The 16,645-nt window shown below is 38.0% G+C and overlaps 1 protein-coding gene across 1 annotated transcript in view; it reads right to left on the bottom strand.

Moving 5' to 3' along the window:
- cdh13 (cadherin 13, H-cadherin (heart)) overlaps nucleotides 1-16,645 on the bottom strand; it is a 469,469-nt gene that overhangs the window by 201,341 nt on the left and 251,483 nt on the right. The window contains exon 6 of the mRNA XM_055174957.2: nucleotides 2,060-2,204. Coding sequence (XP_055030932.1) covers nucleotides 2,060-2,204 — 145 coding nt within the window. The remainder of the gene's footprint in view (nucleotides 1-2,059; nucleotides 2,205-16,645) is intronic.

The following is a 16,645-nucleotide window of genomic DNA, read 5'->3' on the forward strand; positions in this document are numbered from 1 at the left end:
ATTAACCCCACCTATGGGGTAAGTTGTAACGTTTGCACTTTTGTCACGTTTGGTGTAATTGTCCAAAAATGGTAAGTACTAGAAACAAACTTCAAATGTTCATTTGTAGCAGAGATGTGCATGCTGCTTGTGTAAATATATAATTAATCAAACTCAACATTTTTTTTAAATGATTGAGCCAAAACCAAAAAGCGTTAGGTTGTGCCCCGCTCTCTCCTACTACAGTATATGCCCCAAAGTAAACCATGAGACTGAACAAATTCAGTTATTTTGACTCTTAAAATTCACAACATTGATGTATTTTCCTTTGAATGCACATAGATCTATGAGGAATTTATGAATATTTGGTTGCATATACAGTATGTATTGCAATATTAGGGCACACAAGCCACATACAAAACTTGATAAATGAGATTCAACATTGGTCAAAACAGGTTCAATGTTTATAGAATAATTAGTGGTGGCATTTAATACAGATTTATTATTGATTACTGAACAGCAAGCAACAATTGCACCCTAAATTTAAAAGGGGATACTGTAACGTTAAAGTTACATAATTCAAAGAATGTTATAACTTTGCCTTTCCAAGAATTTAGTCAAGTGAATTTGTCTTCTGCATAGTTCTTCATAGTTCAAGAAGACGTGTTTCACTCACACACACACGCCGGCAAACCAGACCCACAAAAGCCATTCAGATTACAGAAAACCTCCCTGTGTCCCTGTAAACCATGTTTATAGCATAATAAACATGCCATTATATGCTTTTATGCATGTCCCCGTAAACCACAAATACCAACCCACACACACGCGTGCGCGCACACACACTTGAATGATGTAAGCTATTTGACTTAGGCCCACCAAACAGTGGTGCCCTATGGGTGTTTATTCTGTCCCTGGATGCATGAAGGTCTAACTTTAATTTCATTAAGTCTTTGAGTTTAATTTCATTTCCTCCTTTAGCGATTAGATAAACCCACTTTGTTTAACTAAGTTACAGCAACTCTGGAGGCGGACAGAGAGTTTCCCGCCGTTAGGGTTTCTCATCTCCTTCCACCTTAACTTGTCTCCGCACACAGGAACATCTCAACAGGCTAAATGTATCCCACAAACAGGCACATCATATCCGCCTACCCAACCTGCGTGGAACCGTGCACAAGATAATGACTGATTCTGGTTCAGCTTGTCTGTCTGCACTATGTAATGTTTGCATCAGATGTTTTTACAGAAACGTTATAGTATCTTACCCATCTCATCATACAGCCACGTTCATCTGTCCAGACCTCATGCACTCACTATGCAAAATTAATTTTTGGTATATTTTTGGTGAGCGTGTGGGTGCAAAATGCACCGAAACCATATTTCTTGAGTTTTTGGTTTCCATGGTGACAAGCCACAAAAAACCGAGTGGGTAGAAGAGAAAGAGCGCAAAGTGTAATGATGGAATAGCTGAAGAGTAGTGGGGAAAATGATGGAAGGATTGTGAAATGAAAGTGTACTACAGGGCCTCCGAGGACGAGTTGTGTCTGAATGAATTTCTCATTTCTGGAGGGCAGGGGGGTTGAAAACTGAAGCGAGTGTCATCCAGTTTGTAAATGGTCCAATTCTTTTTTGATTTATCAGACACATCATGAAAACAATGTAGCATTCTCCGGTGGCAAGACAAAGGCAGGCTGCCACTTGTGAGAAATACTTGCGATTACGGTAGCTTGACACAGCTGTATTGTGTATGTATCCTGTGCTGTTAAGATACTCTAAGGTAAAGTGCTCAGTTGTAAGGGAAAGCAACCCTTACTAGCAACAAGAGTTTTATGAAAAATGAAAGCTTTTATTACGCATAAGCAACAATGTAGCGATCATTGATAATGAGAAAAAACAATAACAACATTCTTTTCCTTGCACTTGTTCCCTAGCCACTGCTTTTATCAATGACCTTTAGGCCCTTAACCAACTCCCTTCTTGACTTTCTTCTTCCAGTAATCAGTTCCCCAGATACCACATTCATTCCACCACAAAAGGATAAACATAGTTAGAGACAAAGCTATAGGTCAAGGTTACATACCTGTGGGAGAACCCTCCAGAACCTCCCCAGAGTACCGGGGCTCCTTAAAGATCGGTCTGTTGTCATTCTGGTCAATAACAGACACGTCCAGGTCCACTGGTCCCTCTACCAACCTTCCACTAAGGTCAGTTGTGGATACTTGGAGCTGTTGGAAAGAAGATAAGAGATTGAGCATATGCTTTACCCAAACGTATTTAGCTCTTCCCTATTAGCATTAATTTTGAAAGTTATTTACAGAGAAGTTATTTACAGAGTGTTTCTGCAGTTCCTGTAAGTATCAGAATCAGATTTAAAGAAAAAAATAATCAAATGACCAAAATAGGGCTGCACCATATGCATCTTGTCAGTAAAGCCAGTTCCTTGATAGTTATTCGCTATGACCGATTAGTGTGTTGTCCCAAAACTTGCACGTTCAAGTTATGCACCATATACTTCTTATATTTTTTACTGACTCTTGTCTACTTGCTAACCATGTACCCTGTCTATAACTAGTAAGAGCGGCAGGCATGTCTTTACAGTGTGAAGTCAAGTCAGGATACTCTACATGCAAGTCGTTTTCAAAGAAAAAGTTGAAATTTCTATAAAAGAAAGGTAGCATGTTTGGAGTGTTTTTCCATTCATTTGTATGGAAGTGTAGTATCAGACTCTCAAGGTGGATTGTGGGATTGAGAGCAAGTTAAAATCAGTGATGGGAGTAACGCGTTACAAAGTACTTTTAGTGGTATCGAGCATGTAACGAAGTATTTTTTTTAAATCGAGTAACGCAGTTACAATTACTGAAATTTAAATGAATTCGTAACTCGCGTTACACTATTTTGTGAAAAATGAACACTTGCAGACAAGACATTTCTGATCTAATGTCGCAGGACCGTAGTGGGCGGAGCAATGAATCATTAAACTTCATCATGGCCGACACTGCGGATAGAATGAACATGAAAAATCCAGATGGGACAACATGCCAAGCGTTCCCAGTATGACATCAACTTGCATTTGTAGTCCACAAAAGAATCTGAGAATGTTAATATATTCCAGATGTTTACATCGTCTTTCATGGAAGAAAACGATCCGTGATTGTTGTTGCCAGTAAAATATGCACCCTGCACTGTACAAACGTGTTAAAACTACATAGTGTGAGATTGTGCATTTAGTTTTGGTTTCACTCGCTCCGTGTTCAATTCACAGACTTCGTTTTCACAGATCTTCCTTTAATCTTGTTTATCATTGAAATCAAACAATATGATCTTAAATCTTAAATATCACAGATGCGGACTGTGCAAACTGTGCAACTCCACTGTATTCCAAAGAGCGCACTACCTGCAAGCTTCACATTCCACAAATTCTTAAAGAGACAGTACACAATTTTAACACACTATATATTTTCCATGTAAACATACAGAATATGTGTCTAAATGGTCTAAATCAGGGGTGTCAAACTCATTTTAGGCTGAGGGCCGGATGGTAAATAACGCCATGATGTAAGGGCCGGATAATTTTTTTTAAACCTTAGTGTGCTGATAATTGTGTTAATATTAACTAAACAAACCAATTAATTAGTTTGTTCAGCAAGAAAACTAGAGAAACACACAGCTCTGTGAAAACTACATTTCATAAGGTCACACTCATACTGTACATATTATACACACAAATTTACATCTGTACAAAATCCACTGGCCTTAGGTTGAAAAGCCTTAATTTAACTTCTTTTGCATTATTCCTTAATGCCAAAATTATTTATAAATCATTCACTTTTCTTTGGAATATATTTGTAATGAGAACAGTCATTTAGAAAATGAAAATGCTAGATGGGGCAGTGGCCCAAACCAAAAAGGGCACTAAGGGGGGTGGTACTATTATTATGGTTTTAATAAAGTATTATAAATATGATGTGTTATATTACTAGCATGTGATTATAATGGGAAATATAATAACAAGAATTAAAGTGTGACAATCTGCTAAATATTCAATATGATTTACCTGCTGGCTTGATGGAGCTTTGAATCCATGTTTGCAATGTTGAACTGGTTTTAGCAGCCTCTCTTTCCCTTCTCTGTCGTTATTTTGTGAAGGCATTGGTGTTTTTTGTATTTTTTGTCTACAAAGTGTGCCAACAACAGCAAATTTAGTGTTTATATTAACTTAGATCTGACCGGGAAGATTAAATCGATTAGACATGTATTGTAATGTTAATACTAAGAATGTGGCTATTTTGTTGTTGTTTGCTTGCTAAGTTGTTAGCACTTTTAAAACACCGACAGCAAAACATTACCGGAAGAAATACATAAACAAACTTCCAAATTACTAATTCTGTTGTTTAACAATTGATTTAATGTAATTAATCTACCTGTAAATGCAACGAACTTCGGAAACTGTCGTCTTCACTCTCCAGGCAGAGAGTGGACACAGAGATGCTGCGGAGTGGTCGGGAAAACACGAAGTGGATCAGCGGAATAAGTGGATCGTTAGCGGAGCAGTAACAATAAAACAGCAAGATTTCTGGGCACCGTGTTTAATCTATGTTCCGCGTTTTGCTGCTTTCCGCAAGTCTCTCATATTAAAAACTAAATAGAAACTGGCCTGAAAGGGTTTTTAAAATATGTATATCATATTTAATAAATAATCATGCTGGCTGGATTGGACACCTTTGTGGGCCGTTGTTTGACACCCCTGGTCTAAATGATATACATAAATAAAGTAAGCTTACATATTAAGATAATTTCTAACAAAAATATTCAAAAGCTGAATCTAAAGCAAAATAGGCTCCTACCGTATGTGATATATTAGAGTCTTACGTGTAAAATAGTCCATTCATACACTAAGAAAAGAGTGACGAATACTGTGACCCCTCAATACTAATCTCCCCTTCAGCATCCTATGTCTCACCACAGTTTCTGATGGAAAAAGAGCATGAAAACGACAGACAGGGAGTGGTAGAACAGAGAAAGTACTGGGTCTTTAGGCCTCATGGGTAATAGGTACCTTTCTGTCGGTGGTCAGCAATTATTGAGTGGCCTGAGTGTTTGTCTGTGATTGTGGCTGATCTGCACCACGAGAGCCTGTCTGCTCTAATGGTGCTAAGAAGAAGAAACACAATGATAGAGCAGATCATAGTTCTCGGAAATACACATGAACTCCAAAGGAGTTTTTTTCTCCCACTGGGTTCTTTCTCCTTTTTCTCTTATATTGCATGCATTCTACAGGTATACATTAAATCAAATGCATGGGATCGAACCCATTTCCATTGCTCTAATGCAGTGCACTACTAGCAAGAACACTAAGTAAGGTTACATAAATAACCTTTAACATCCACATGATGTTTACTGTTGTAGTGGATTAAAACTATTAAAAGATACTGTAGGAAAATTGTTCTTTGGAGAACCAAAATGGTTCTTCTGCACAAAAATGGTTCCTTATGACATCATAAAGAATAACATTTTTAGCATCTTTATAATCTATCAGTTTGAACAATAGACAACCCAACCTCAAGGCATTTTGTGACAAAATATTTGATTTATGTATTCGTGTTTATGGACAAGATAATTTTCTTTTTTGTGTCATTGTGCACAAATTTCTTTTTCGTGTCTCTCGGCACGAATTTCTATAAATTGTTTTTGTGTCCCTAGCACAACTTTTTTCGTGTCATTTTTATGTATTGTTTTCGACAGACAAACACAAAAACCGGACCCATATCCTTTTTCTAGAATTCGAGCCTTTACCCTCTGGCAGAAGATTTAGGGGTGGTTTCCCAGACAGGAAAGCGAATGAGGCGTTTAGTGTGTGCGGTAGGCACAATTCTGGTGCTTTTGTGCATTTTGTGTTTGACGCAAATTTGCGGCTAACGCCCGAGTTGAAAATTTTGAACTTTGCCGGATTTTCACGCCACGTTAACCAATCAGGAGCCTGCTTGCTGCTGTGGCAGCAGCCCTGCCTGGTGTCACTCATTCAACGTGGATGAACGCTTGATATTGTCCGTGAGCAGTCACCCGGAGCTATACAACACAAGTTCTTATTTCTATAGAGACAGGAATAAAAAGGACATTGCTTTGAAGAGTGTCAGTGAGGACATTGGGCAACCTGGTAAGTTGTAAATACACATTTTACTTTTGAGTCACTTGATGTTTATCGCCCCGCGGCCGTTTTTTAAACTATTTTCCCCTTATAGTAAGGTTACCAAATACAAACCGGTAACTCTCTCGATGAATGCACGATCAACATCAGCCATCTTGCAAACAGACAACCGCATAGCATTTGCCCCTCCCACAAGAAGCGGATCTCGCCTCTGACACGCGTCAAATGCTTGCTTTTTTTAAGGGCATTAACTTCGCTCTAGACGCGAATGCATTCAAAATGTTCAAGCGGCAAACTACACGCGGTAGACGCGATTTTGACGCCTCAAACGCGGCTGGTGTGAACCCACGGTAATATGTGAGTCTTGCAATCTGTAGGCTTTTGGGGTGTGCAATATCTAGGTTGTTAAGTTGTGCGAAATGTCATTTGTGCGATTTGTAGGCCATAGGGAATGTGCAATATGTCAAATGTATATTTAGTAGGCCGTATGGACTGTGCAATATGCCAATTGTGTATTTTATGTGTATCTTATAAGCCTTATGGAGCGTGCAATATATTAGTTCTGCGAATATATTAGTTGTGTATTTTATGGGTACTATGGAGTGTGCAGTGTGCCAATTGTGTATTTTATAGGCCTTCTGAAGTGTGCAATATATCAGTTGTGTATTATTTTTGTGCAATATGTTATTAATTGCAAACTGTCTTTTGTGTTGTCTCTGTAAAGCTGCGGAATGGACGAGTCCAAAACAAAATTCCCCTTCGGAGACAATAAAGTATATCTTAATCTTAGTTTTCAATTTTTTTATTTTTAAATCATTGTCGCTTAGGGTTTGATTTGGGGTTTGATTTGGGGTTTGGGTTAGGATGTAATTTCATGTATTGGCTTCAACATGTTTTTATTATTTTTGCTTGGGGTTGGAGTTAGAGTTGGGGTTAGGATGTCTGAAATGTAACAGAAAGTCATTTAACCCCAACCCCAAGCAACAATAGTAAAAAATAGAATAAAAATTGAAAACAATACATAAAATAGGACGAAAAAGAAAGTTGTGGTATGGACACGAAAAACTATTTATAGAAATTGTGACACGAAAAAGACATTCCTGCTCAATTTCACGAAAAAGCAGAATAAATAAATCAAATATTTTGTGACTGTACCACGACTTGCATTAAGATTGGGTTGCAACAGAAGACTGTTGGAAACCTGTTTATCCATATTATTTGCTTCAACAAAAGCTATATGTGTGTAGGTACAGTAAATACGGTTATATAGTATATAATGCATGTATACAGTGAATATAAATAATAAAACATAATTCTTGCTTCATTTAGTAAAAACAATGTAAAGCATTTTACTGTATTATACTCGCATTAAAATTTAAAGCCTTTTATATACATTTATTGAGATAAAATCATACATTTCCCAGCGCTAGTTTGAATACAAGCTCTTGAGCTCACTTGAACTCTTGTGTGCCTGTCGGGTTCTTTATGAATACAGAATAGTCTCTAATAGTGTGCTTGGACTGTTAAGTTTAGTTTCTCCCCAGCTCCTCCTCACGATCCTATTTTCTCTGGACTGGAACAAAAAATCTTTCTCGAAAGAAGAGCTGAACCACAAGGCTCAAGGTAACAGAAAGAAAGAGAAAACTGTACAATCTGTACACAACCTAAAAACAGGCTAGATAAAACAAGAGAACGACAGGGTGGGCATGCGTTTGGAGGTGGTGCGTATGAAGAAAGTGAGAAAAGTGAAGATTTATCCGCTTTTCACAGTGTGAGGTTCCATGAGAGCCCACCTGAGAGTGCAGTGATGGCTAAGACGCAAGCGTCTGCCTCGATTCACCGCCTCAATCTCTCTGCCTCGCTGCCTCAGAGCTGAGGCTCCCCGAAGCCCACATCACTTATTCATTCCGCCCTTCTCCTAGCGCCACAGCGACCGTGTACGTTCTGTGCGCCCCTGGGAGCAGCGCATCGAAAAGCAAAAAGGCAAATCTCTCAGCCTCGAGTAAACACAAATGTGGCTCGCTCAATACCCCAGACCAGATATGTTACAGAATTGTCAACGTGCCTGAGTGATTGGCCCACAAAGAGCGTTAACCCGCTGCAAATCATTGTCTCATCAAAGAGCTTAGAAGTCCCCTAATGGGGGTCCTAACGCTCCCCTGTAGCACTGTTATTTTTTTATTTGAGCACCTGCAAACAATGCTGAAGCATCACTTTTATTCTTTTGTGTACATTCATTTCTGCAATCTGTTTAGAGAGAGCTGACTTATATCTGAGCCTCTCTTGAAAATCTGTGAAAGCTCAATTTGTAGAGTATTACATAATCACATTTACATTGCATTAAATTACATTTAGGCATTTAGCAGAGTTTTTATACAAAGCGATACACATGGAGGCAATAGTACAAAAGGTGCTTTATAACAAGATACAAGTTTACACTATTTCGAAACAATACCTGTTAAGAGAAACAAAAAGGGTTTTTTTTACTGAAGAGAAGAAACGCGGTCAATATCTATGTCAAGTATTTTTGGAAGAGATGGGTTTTTTAATTGTTTTTTGAATGTTGCAAGAGATGTGGCTGACCGGATTGCTAAGGAAGGTCATTCCACCAGCAGGGAGAAGTGAAGGAAAATGAGCGCGAATGTGATTTAGTGCCCCTTTGTGAAGGTAACATAAGACGCCCCTTATTTGCTGAACGTAAGGTTCTGCGTGGGGTGTAGGAATGTATGAAGGTGTAAAAGTATGCTGGTGCGGTCCTAAAGTTTTGTAAGTGAGTAGTAGAGACTTCATCTGTGTTTCAATCGGTAGCCAATGGAAAGAGATGAAGAGCGGCGTTCAATCCACACAAATATCAACCTGATCTCACGAATTTCCGTGGCATAGTCACGGAATTTTGTGCCAACTTTTCCGTGGCATTCCCACGGATCTCCGCATTTTTCCGCGGCCCTGCTACGGACTGTCTTTTTCCGTGGCATTCTCATGGATTGGTTACTCAACTGTTTTGTCCTATTTTCTTACCATTTTCGCTTTGGTTTAGGGTTAGATTTACATGAAATGACATCCCTACCCAAACCCAACTCTAACCCCAACACCAGGCGACAATTGTTTAAAGTTTAGAAAATATAAACGAATAAATCAGAAAAAATAGTTTAAACCAATAGTTTAAGTGACATACTAACGCAAACACCAAATCTAACCCTAAACCGAAACGGTTTGAAAACCTAAACAATGGTTTGAAAATAGGAAAAAGCAGTTGAGTAACCAATCCGTGAGAATGCCACGGAAAAAGACAGTCCGTAGCAGGGCCACGGAAAAATGCGGACATCCATGAGAATGCCACGGAAAAATTAGCACAAAATTCCGTGACTATGCCACGGAACTTTGTGAGATCATGTTGCAAATATGGGTGCGTGGGGCAAAAACTAACGCGGGGTTAGTTGTAACACGGACTGTTTATATCGTTGCACAAGGTTGAACGGTATTTTTTCACGTTGCCAAAAGACGGTCTACCGCAAATTATTGGAAATGTACTGTATGTATGTTTTGGTGGCATGTAAGTAAATGTTTTCATCATATGTTTTTTTCGGTTTCTACGTTGGGTGTGTAAGATACCAAATAAAATGCTATGTTATATTAAACAGTATCTTGTTGACTAAAACATAGCATCATTTTAAAATATTTGTGGAGCTCTTAGCAACTTTTTTGGTGGGCTTGAAAATATTTTGACCGCGCGGGGTTAATTTTAACGCTGTGTTACAACTAACCCCTCAGCACTTACGATATGAAAACCACTAACGTTAGCGTAATTCTTGCCGTTGTTTTAAATAGGCTACACATGGATGATTGCTGGCTGCAAACAAAATAAATGTGCCTGTCTTATCAAAAACTGTGTGTCAAATTTATTTTTGTTCATATCTTTAATATTGATTGAATAAGGTCATGGCGAAGATTTAAATCATAATGAAATGAATGGCTAAAATCAGACTTTGATGCTCATTATCTCAGAATTAGATTTTTGAAACTGTAGTATGATTATTACAGACTGGGTCACGTATAAAAGTTTTTTTTGTCATAATTGTGCTGCTTTTCCTCACATATTTAGACATTTGTATCCATTTATAATTGAACTATGGTTAGAAAAGGGCTGGATGAATGAATATAATGTGGATACCTGTCTATTAAAGACAGATATATAAACAATATCCACTTCAAGTAAACAAAATAGTTTTAAATATTTGCCTGCAAACTAAATTTTAGCAAGTGTTACAACGAACCCCCTGCCTGTTACAATTAACCTAACCTAGGCTATGGGGTTGTAACATTTGCACTTCTGTCACGTTTGATGTAATTGTCCAAGAATGGTAAGTAATAAAAACAAACTTCAAATGTTTATTTGTAGCAGAGATGTGTGTGTTGCATGTGTAAAAATATAATTAATGAAACTGAAACAGTTTTTGAATGATTGAGCCAAAACCAAAAAGCATTAAGTTGTGCCCCGCTCTCCCCTACTATAAAAATATTTAAGTAAAACTAACCAAGAACATGTTCATAATTGACCAAATTATGGGTCGAAACAACCCGGATTTTTGACATGAAATGACCCAGCATAGGTTAATTGAAAGCGACTGTGGGTGGATGGACACCACTTACCAATCTGCTTAAAAACAGATTTTTAAATATAAGTATTAGTAAATATTCTGCAGTTTTTTTATTATAATTTTTAAAACATCAAGCAAGATCCAACCTTTTTAAGGTTTAAGGCAAAAACGAGCCCCTTTAAAGCTGATATCTTAATAGTCCAGGTTCTGTGCCATATTTTTTTTAGTGTAAGAGTGAAAAAAAATGCTGATAAGAACTTGCTGTCAAACTTGGACTGAATCACCTCCTTTGGGCTCTTGACTACACAACTTCCCTGGCTCTGAAGTGGAACATTAAGAGCTCAAATTAGCGACCTATCTAAGGTAACGGATGATAACTCTCCCCTCCCTTTTCACCCCAGTGGAAATGACCAATGATGACACTTGCCATTTTGCATTACCCAAAGAGCCCATCAGGAAAGATCCATTACACAGAGTAGCCAAAATGGGGGAGTTCCTTGCTCTGCCAGCACATTACCAGAGTGTTGCGATCATTGCCAGTAATGCATGACATCACTCTCACTTGCTTCCTGAGGCACAGGTCGCTCTTTTTGTCGGGCCCAGACGGCGCAGTTATAAGTCAGCATAATCAATGCCAGTAATGACTGAGACTCCCCACATCAGCGATTGTAGTGCTAAGGGTTTGATACATTATCACGTTCTGTTCCTCTCCACTGGCATTCAGAGACACAGAAGAGATATTTACAAACTTACAATCATCAGTTAGAAACATTTCCCTTATTTTTAAATCCCAATGTTGACAGTAGGGGTGTCACGATTCTCCAAATTCTCGATTCGATTACATTTTCGATTCTAAGGACACTGTTCGATTTGTTTCTCAATTTTTACTTTTTTTTTAAGAACAGGTTTCTATGAGTAACATATTATATGTCTGTCACAGTAAAGGTACTGTAATGAGACTATTGGGAGGGTATTGGTGCGGATAAATGAGAGAAAATCATATGTTCGGGTGCATGGGTGTCGGGTAGATAATTTATTATAAAGGGGTTCTGTGACATTAGAGCTAATCTGTGCATCTCTACTAGTATAGTAGCCTGGGTGCCAGCCGATCATAGCCCCGCCCACAACATTTTGAAAATGGGAAGATCGGTCTGGGGTTTTTCCATTGTGGAGCTTCTATGCAAGACCCAAAGCTGGTCGACCAATCAAATTGTCAGGGCGGGCTTTTTAGGATGATGGACAGATGATCAACAGTAACATAATCAACCACGTCACCAAAGTGCGCGTGTGTTGAATCTGTTTACAACGAAATGGCTGCCGCTGTAGAATTCAAATGTGTGGATTCTGACATTGAGTCTGTTCTAAAAGATATCGATAGAGCAACAGAGAAACGCGATCAAGGCATTTGTTGATCGGAAAGATGTTTTTGCCGTCCTTCCTACGGGATTCGGCAAACGTTTTATTTATCAGCTAGCTCCGATGGTCGCTTAACTCAGACTTAATATCAGTATAATCATAATGTTAATGTCATTGTAGTGAAATAACTAGCAGTTCGGTCAGGCTGCTAAAGATGCCATTTCAACATACGTCACACACTCCATTGCTCTGATTGGTCGTAGGTCTATCCAATTGAGTGCAGAGGCATTTTATCGGTTGATACACGCCCCATAATCATAGCCCAATGGAGCGGTATCAGACTCAAATTCTGACTAAAATTGAGTATGACAACGTCAGGCTACTAGTATAGAGCAGTATTAGTGCAAATCGGGTGATCAGGTCAGTAAAATCAGATTTATTTACCTTGTTTACCTTGTGTACCAGCAGTTTATTAAAAAAATTATCAGTTTATATATCCTTTTTTTTTTTAAATAAACAGTTTAACTTAAATCCTTTGTGTATGTTTGTGATTTACAAATTCTGCAGAATGCATAGAAATAATGTCTCTGATTTGTTTTGGCCACCCCAATATAATCACTGGGTCATAACTGGCCCCCCTTGAAAAAAATGTTCTGGCTACGCCCCAGTCACAGGCAGATATGTTTTATAAGCATAAACTAAAAAAACAACAACATGAAATATATTAATTATCAAGTAAATGTATATTTGAATTTTACAAGTATCAAATATAGATATTTGAACTCTTTGATACTTGTAAAACAAGACAACAATAGTAAGACATTACGTAGTTACAAAGTAAGTAACTTACAAAGTAAAACAGTAAATTACAAAAAAAAGAAATGTGTTATTGCAGTGAAATGACTAGGAACTTTAAATGTTTTCTTTTTGAAGCCCGACAGCATCCATGCGCATTGCCAGTACAGAAATTCCGCTTTTCACTCCGTGTTCCATTAAAAAAAATCATTTGTGTTTTCAGCAACATGAGAGTCAGTGAATGATGACAGAATTCTCATTCTCAAGTACAATATTCCATTAAAACCCAAATGTCATGATTCTGTACTTCTGTAGTAAAATAATACAGCTTCATTAAAAACATTCTCAATGTGCGCTTTTTATATGCATAGAAAATCTAAACAAAACTTATTGTGAATTAAACTATAGTGCCGTACACATTACAGAGGTTATCAAACATCATAACAAACCAGATTCCCCACTGTGGCTCATTTTCAGTAAAACAGATATCTCAACACAACAGTAGCTCATGCTCACTACATTTGTCATGTAAATAGATGTACATGAACTTTTTATCAACTTTACAATCATTTGTACTTGGCTACCGGGTCAGGACAAGGTTTGAATACAGAACGTCAACTTTAAAAGCGACACACTTTGCATACATAGGAGCCTTAAAAACTAAAATCGCTTAGAACTTGTTTGAGGGGCCTTTCACAGTCCCATCCAAAAACGTGTTTTAAATGCGAGTCAATGCTCTTATTTTTTTTTTCAAAACGGAGGTTGCAAGTCTTCCGTTGCTATGCAACCATGATCCACGCTTCCTGTGATGGCATGGATAAAGGAATGTGTGATCGGATTTTAATTTCTCATCTGCACCTTACGTCAATCATATCACTATTACCATGCTACCAGTTAATCTGGTCGGTACTTTGATATGTATTAATAGGTATGTATTAATTCGTCTAAGTTGAGGTAAGAACATAGTAAAATATTGAAAAACGACAGTGTTTTCCTCTAAATAATAGAAAAACTGTATATTTACAGAAATATTGTGTTTTTATGTTAAAATACCTCTGCATTCCTCCGATGAGATGTCAATCTCAGAAATGTCCCCAAGCCAGTTTGAGACCCCTGCCTATCCTGCTGTCTTTCCCCACACAAAAACATCTGTCTTAGATGCAACTGTTTAACATTCTTGCTGTCCCCTTCCTTTTTTCCCTTTCTTCCCTGCTATTTTTTGATTCGCATCTTAGGGGTGTTTACAGCCCGTCAAGTGCACTTATACCCCGCTGGTGTTCATTCAACCCATGTGAACACAGAGATACAGATGGACAAGAGCTCTGTCTTTTCTCGGGGCAGTCAACATGTCCTCGGGTTATCCGCAAAACAAAACAAACTACAAACACATTGAAATCACTCAGATTCAGAGGGCAAGAGTGAATTGACAAGAGCAGTTCTTGTATTTTCACATCAGTTTATTGTAACAGGCTCATGGCCCACACTGGTAAAATTTGGGCATCTGGTGGCCGATGTGCAGGCTGTCTGTTATGTTACAACGAGGAGGTGTCTTTATTATTATTATTCTGTGTGACTTTATCTCATTTTTTTCTTTCGATCTGTCACTCATTTTCTGATGGGTGCAAACAAGATTACAGTTGTGACATTTTGAATTATTTAACATTATGCATCTACAGGAACTTAAAGGCCCCCTAACATAGGTGTTTTCAGCAATATTAAAATAGTCTCTGGTATCCCCAGAATGTGTCAGCTCAAATTACACCACAGATCTTTCATTATACGATGTTGAACATGGCCATTTGTGACTGCAATAAAAAACATGCTGTTTTTGTGTGTGTCTCTTGAAACGCAAAGTTTTCCTCCCCGTATGCAAATAGGGGAAAACATGTGTCTCTGGTAAAAGGTTGAACTACACGCAAATAAGGCGGAGTCTGTAAGCGGTTATGGTTGGGGCGTAATCAATGTGACATCACATTGCTAGGGGATCCCCAACAGCCTGTTTTGTGTGACTGTAATCTTAAAGGAGATTACACAAAGAAGAATAGATGGATTTGTATAATAACAGGATGTTTCTGCACACACACTGGCGACTCATTTTCTGATAGAAACATATTTAAAAGTGCATTTTTTAGGTTAGGGGGCCTTTAACTAACAGCAGTTAAAGAGATAGTTCAGCCAAAAATTAAAATTTGTTGTTACAAACCTGTATACATTTCTTTGTTCTGATAAACACAAAGGAAGAAATTTTAACTCTTTCACCGCCATTGACGAGATATCTCGTCAATTAAGAGAAAACGCTTCCCCGCCAATGACGAGATTTTCCGTCTTTCGCAATACCGCCTTCCACAACTTTTTAAACCCGGAAGTATTGCCCTATGGCAAGCGCCTGCATGTCCGTGTCTGTTTTAAAGATCGCTCTGAATGGGATCTCTATGAAAAGTCTGTCACAAAAATGGAATTATATCTGCTTTTTGCTCAAAATGTGGTGTTTTTGCAGAAACCTACCCATATTCAAAAGCTGATTACAAAAGAACCACTGAAGGTAGGATGAAACGTTTTTTTTTTTGTTTGAAAGCAGAGGGTCTGTTCTTTCATTTGGTATATTGTATGTTTATATATTTAAAGAAGAACATTTTCTACTAAACCGATCACAAGCCCCATTAACATCCATAGAAGGTAAAAAGAATACTATGGAAGTGTATGGGACTCATGATCGGTTTTCAAAACCGATTCCTCAAAATATCTTCTTTTGTGGTCAACAAAACAAAGAAGTGTATACAGGTTTGTAACAACATGAGGGTGAGTAAATGATGACAGAATTTTCATTTTTGAATGAACTACCCCTTTAACAGCAACACAAATATTATGTACGACTCATAGTCTCTTCCTAAATAGTTTAGTACAGCTTTGTACCGAAGGTGTTCATATTAGTACCTCAAAGATACATAGTGGTACCAAATGTATACATATCTGTACATAATAAAACATATATTAGGATCTGGGGTACTACATATTTGTACCTTTTTTTGCCGTTTAGAGGCACAGTTGTCGTTTCTAAGCAAGCATGATTTAATTTAATCTAATTTGTCTATTTAGCTTTGGTTTATTTATTAGTCAGAGTCCTGCGGGACAGAAAAATGAGTGGCTGCACTTTGGCATTGCACTTTTCACAGCCATAAAGCCTTTCAATGACTACAGTACAACCTATTGAGGAGCTCATATGCAAAAGCCGCTAAACGCCACCTTCCTAAAAAATGAGATGATGGTATTAACCGAATGTTCTTGGCGCATTTTAGACATTTATCAAATACTTTGATATTAAATCTGCTTAATCCTGGCCTCAGGATATTCAGAAATACTGCCTTGTTGGCAGAATACATTAAAGGGACATTCCACTTTTTTGAAAATATGCTCATTTTCAGCTCCCCTAGAGTTAAAAATTTGATTTTTTACCATTTTAAAATCAATTTAGCTGACCTCAGGGTCTGGCGCTACCACTTTTTAGCACAGCTTAGCACGGTCCATTGAATCTGATTGGACCATTGGCATCGCGCTAAAATATAACCAAAGAGTTTGGATATTTTTCCTATTTGACTCTTCTGTAGTTACATTGTGTACTAAGCCGGCAGAAAATTAAAAGTTGTGATTTTCTAGGCAGATATGGCTAGGAACTTTACCCTCATTCTGGTGTAATAATCAAGGACTTTGCTGTTGTAACATGGCTGCAGCAGGCGTAGTGATATTACACACTGCCCGAAAATAGTCCACTTGG

Source organism: Misgurnus anguillicaudatus, chromosome 15 (genome assembly GCF_027580225.2).
Source record: "Misgurnus anguillicaudatus chromosome 15, ASM2758022v2, whole genome shotgun sequence".
In the NCBI taxonomy this organism is placed as follows: Eukaryota; Metazoa; Chordata; class Actinopteri; order Cypriniformes; family Cobitidae; genus Misgurnus; species Misgurnus anguillicaudatus.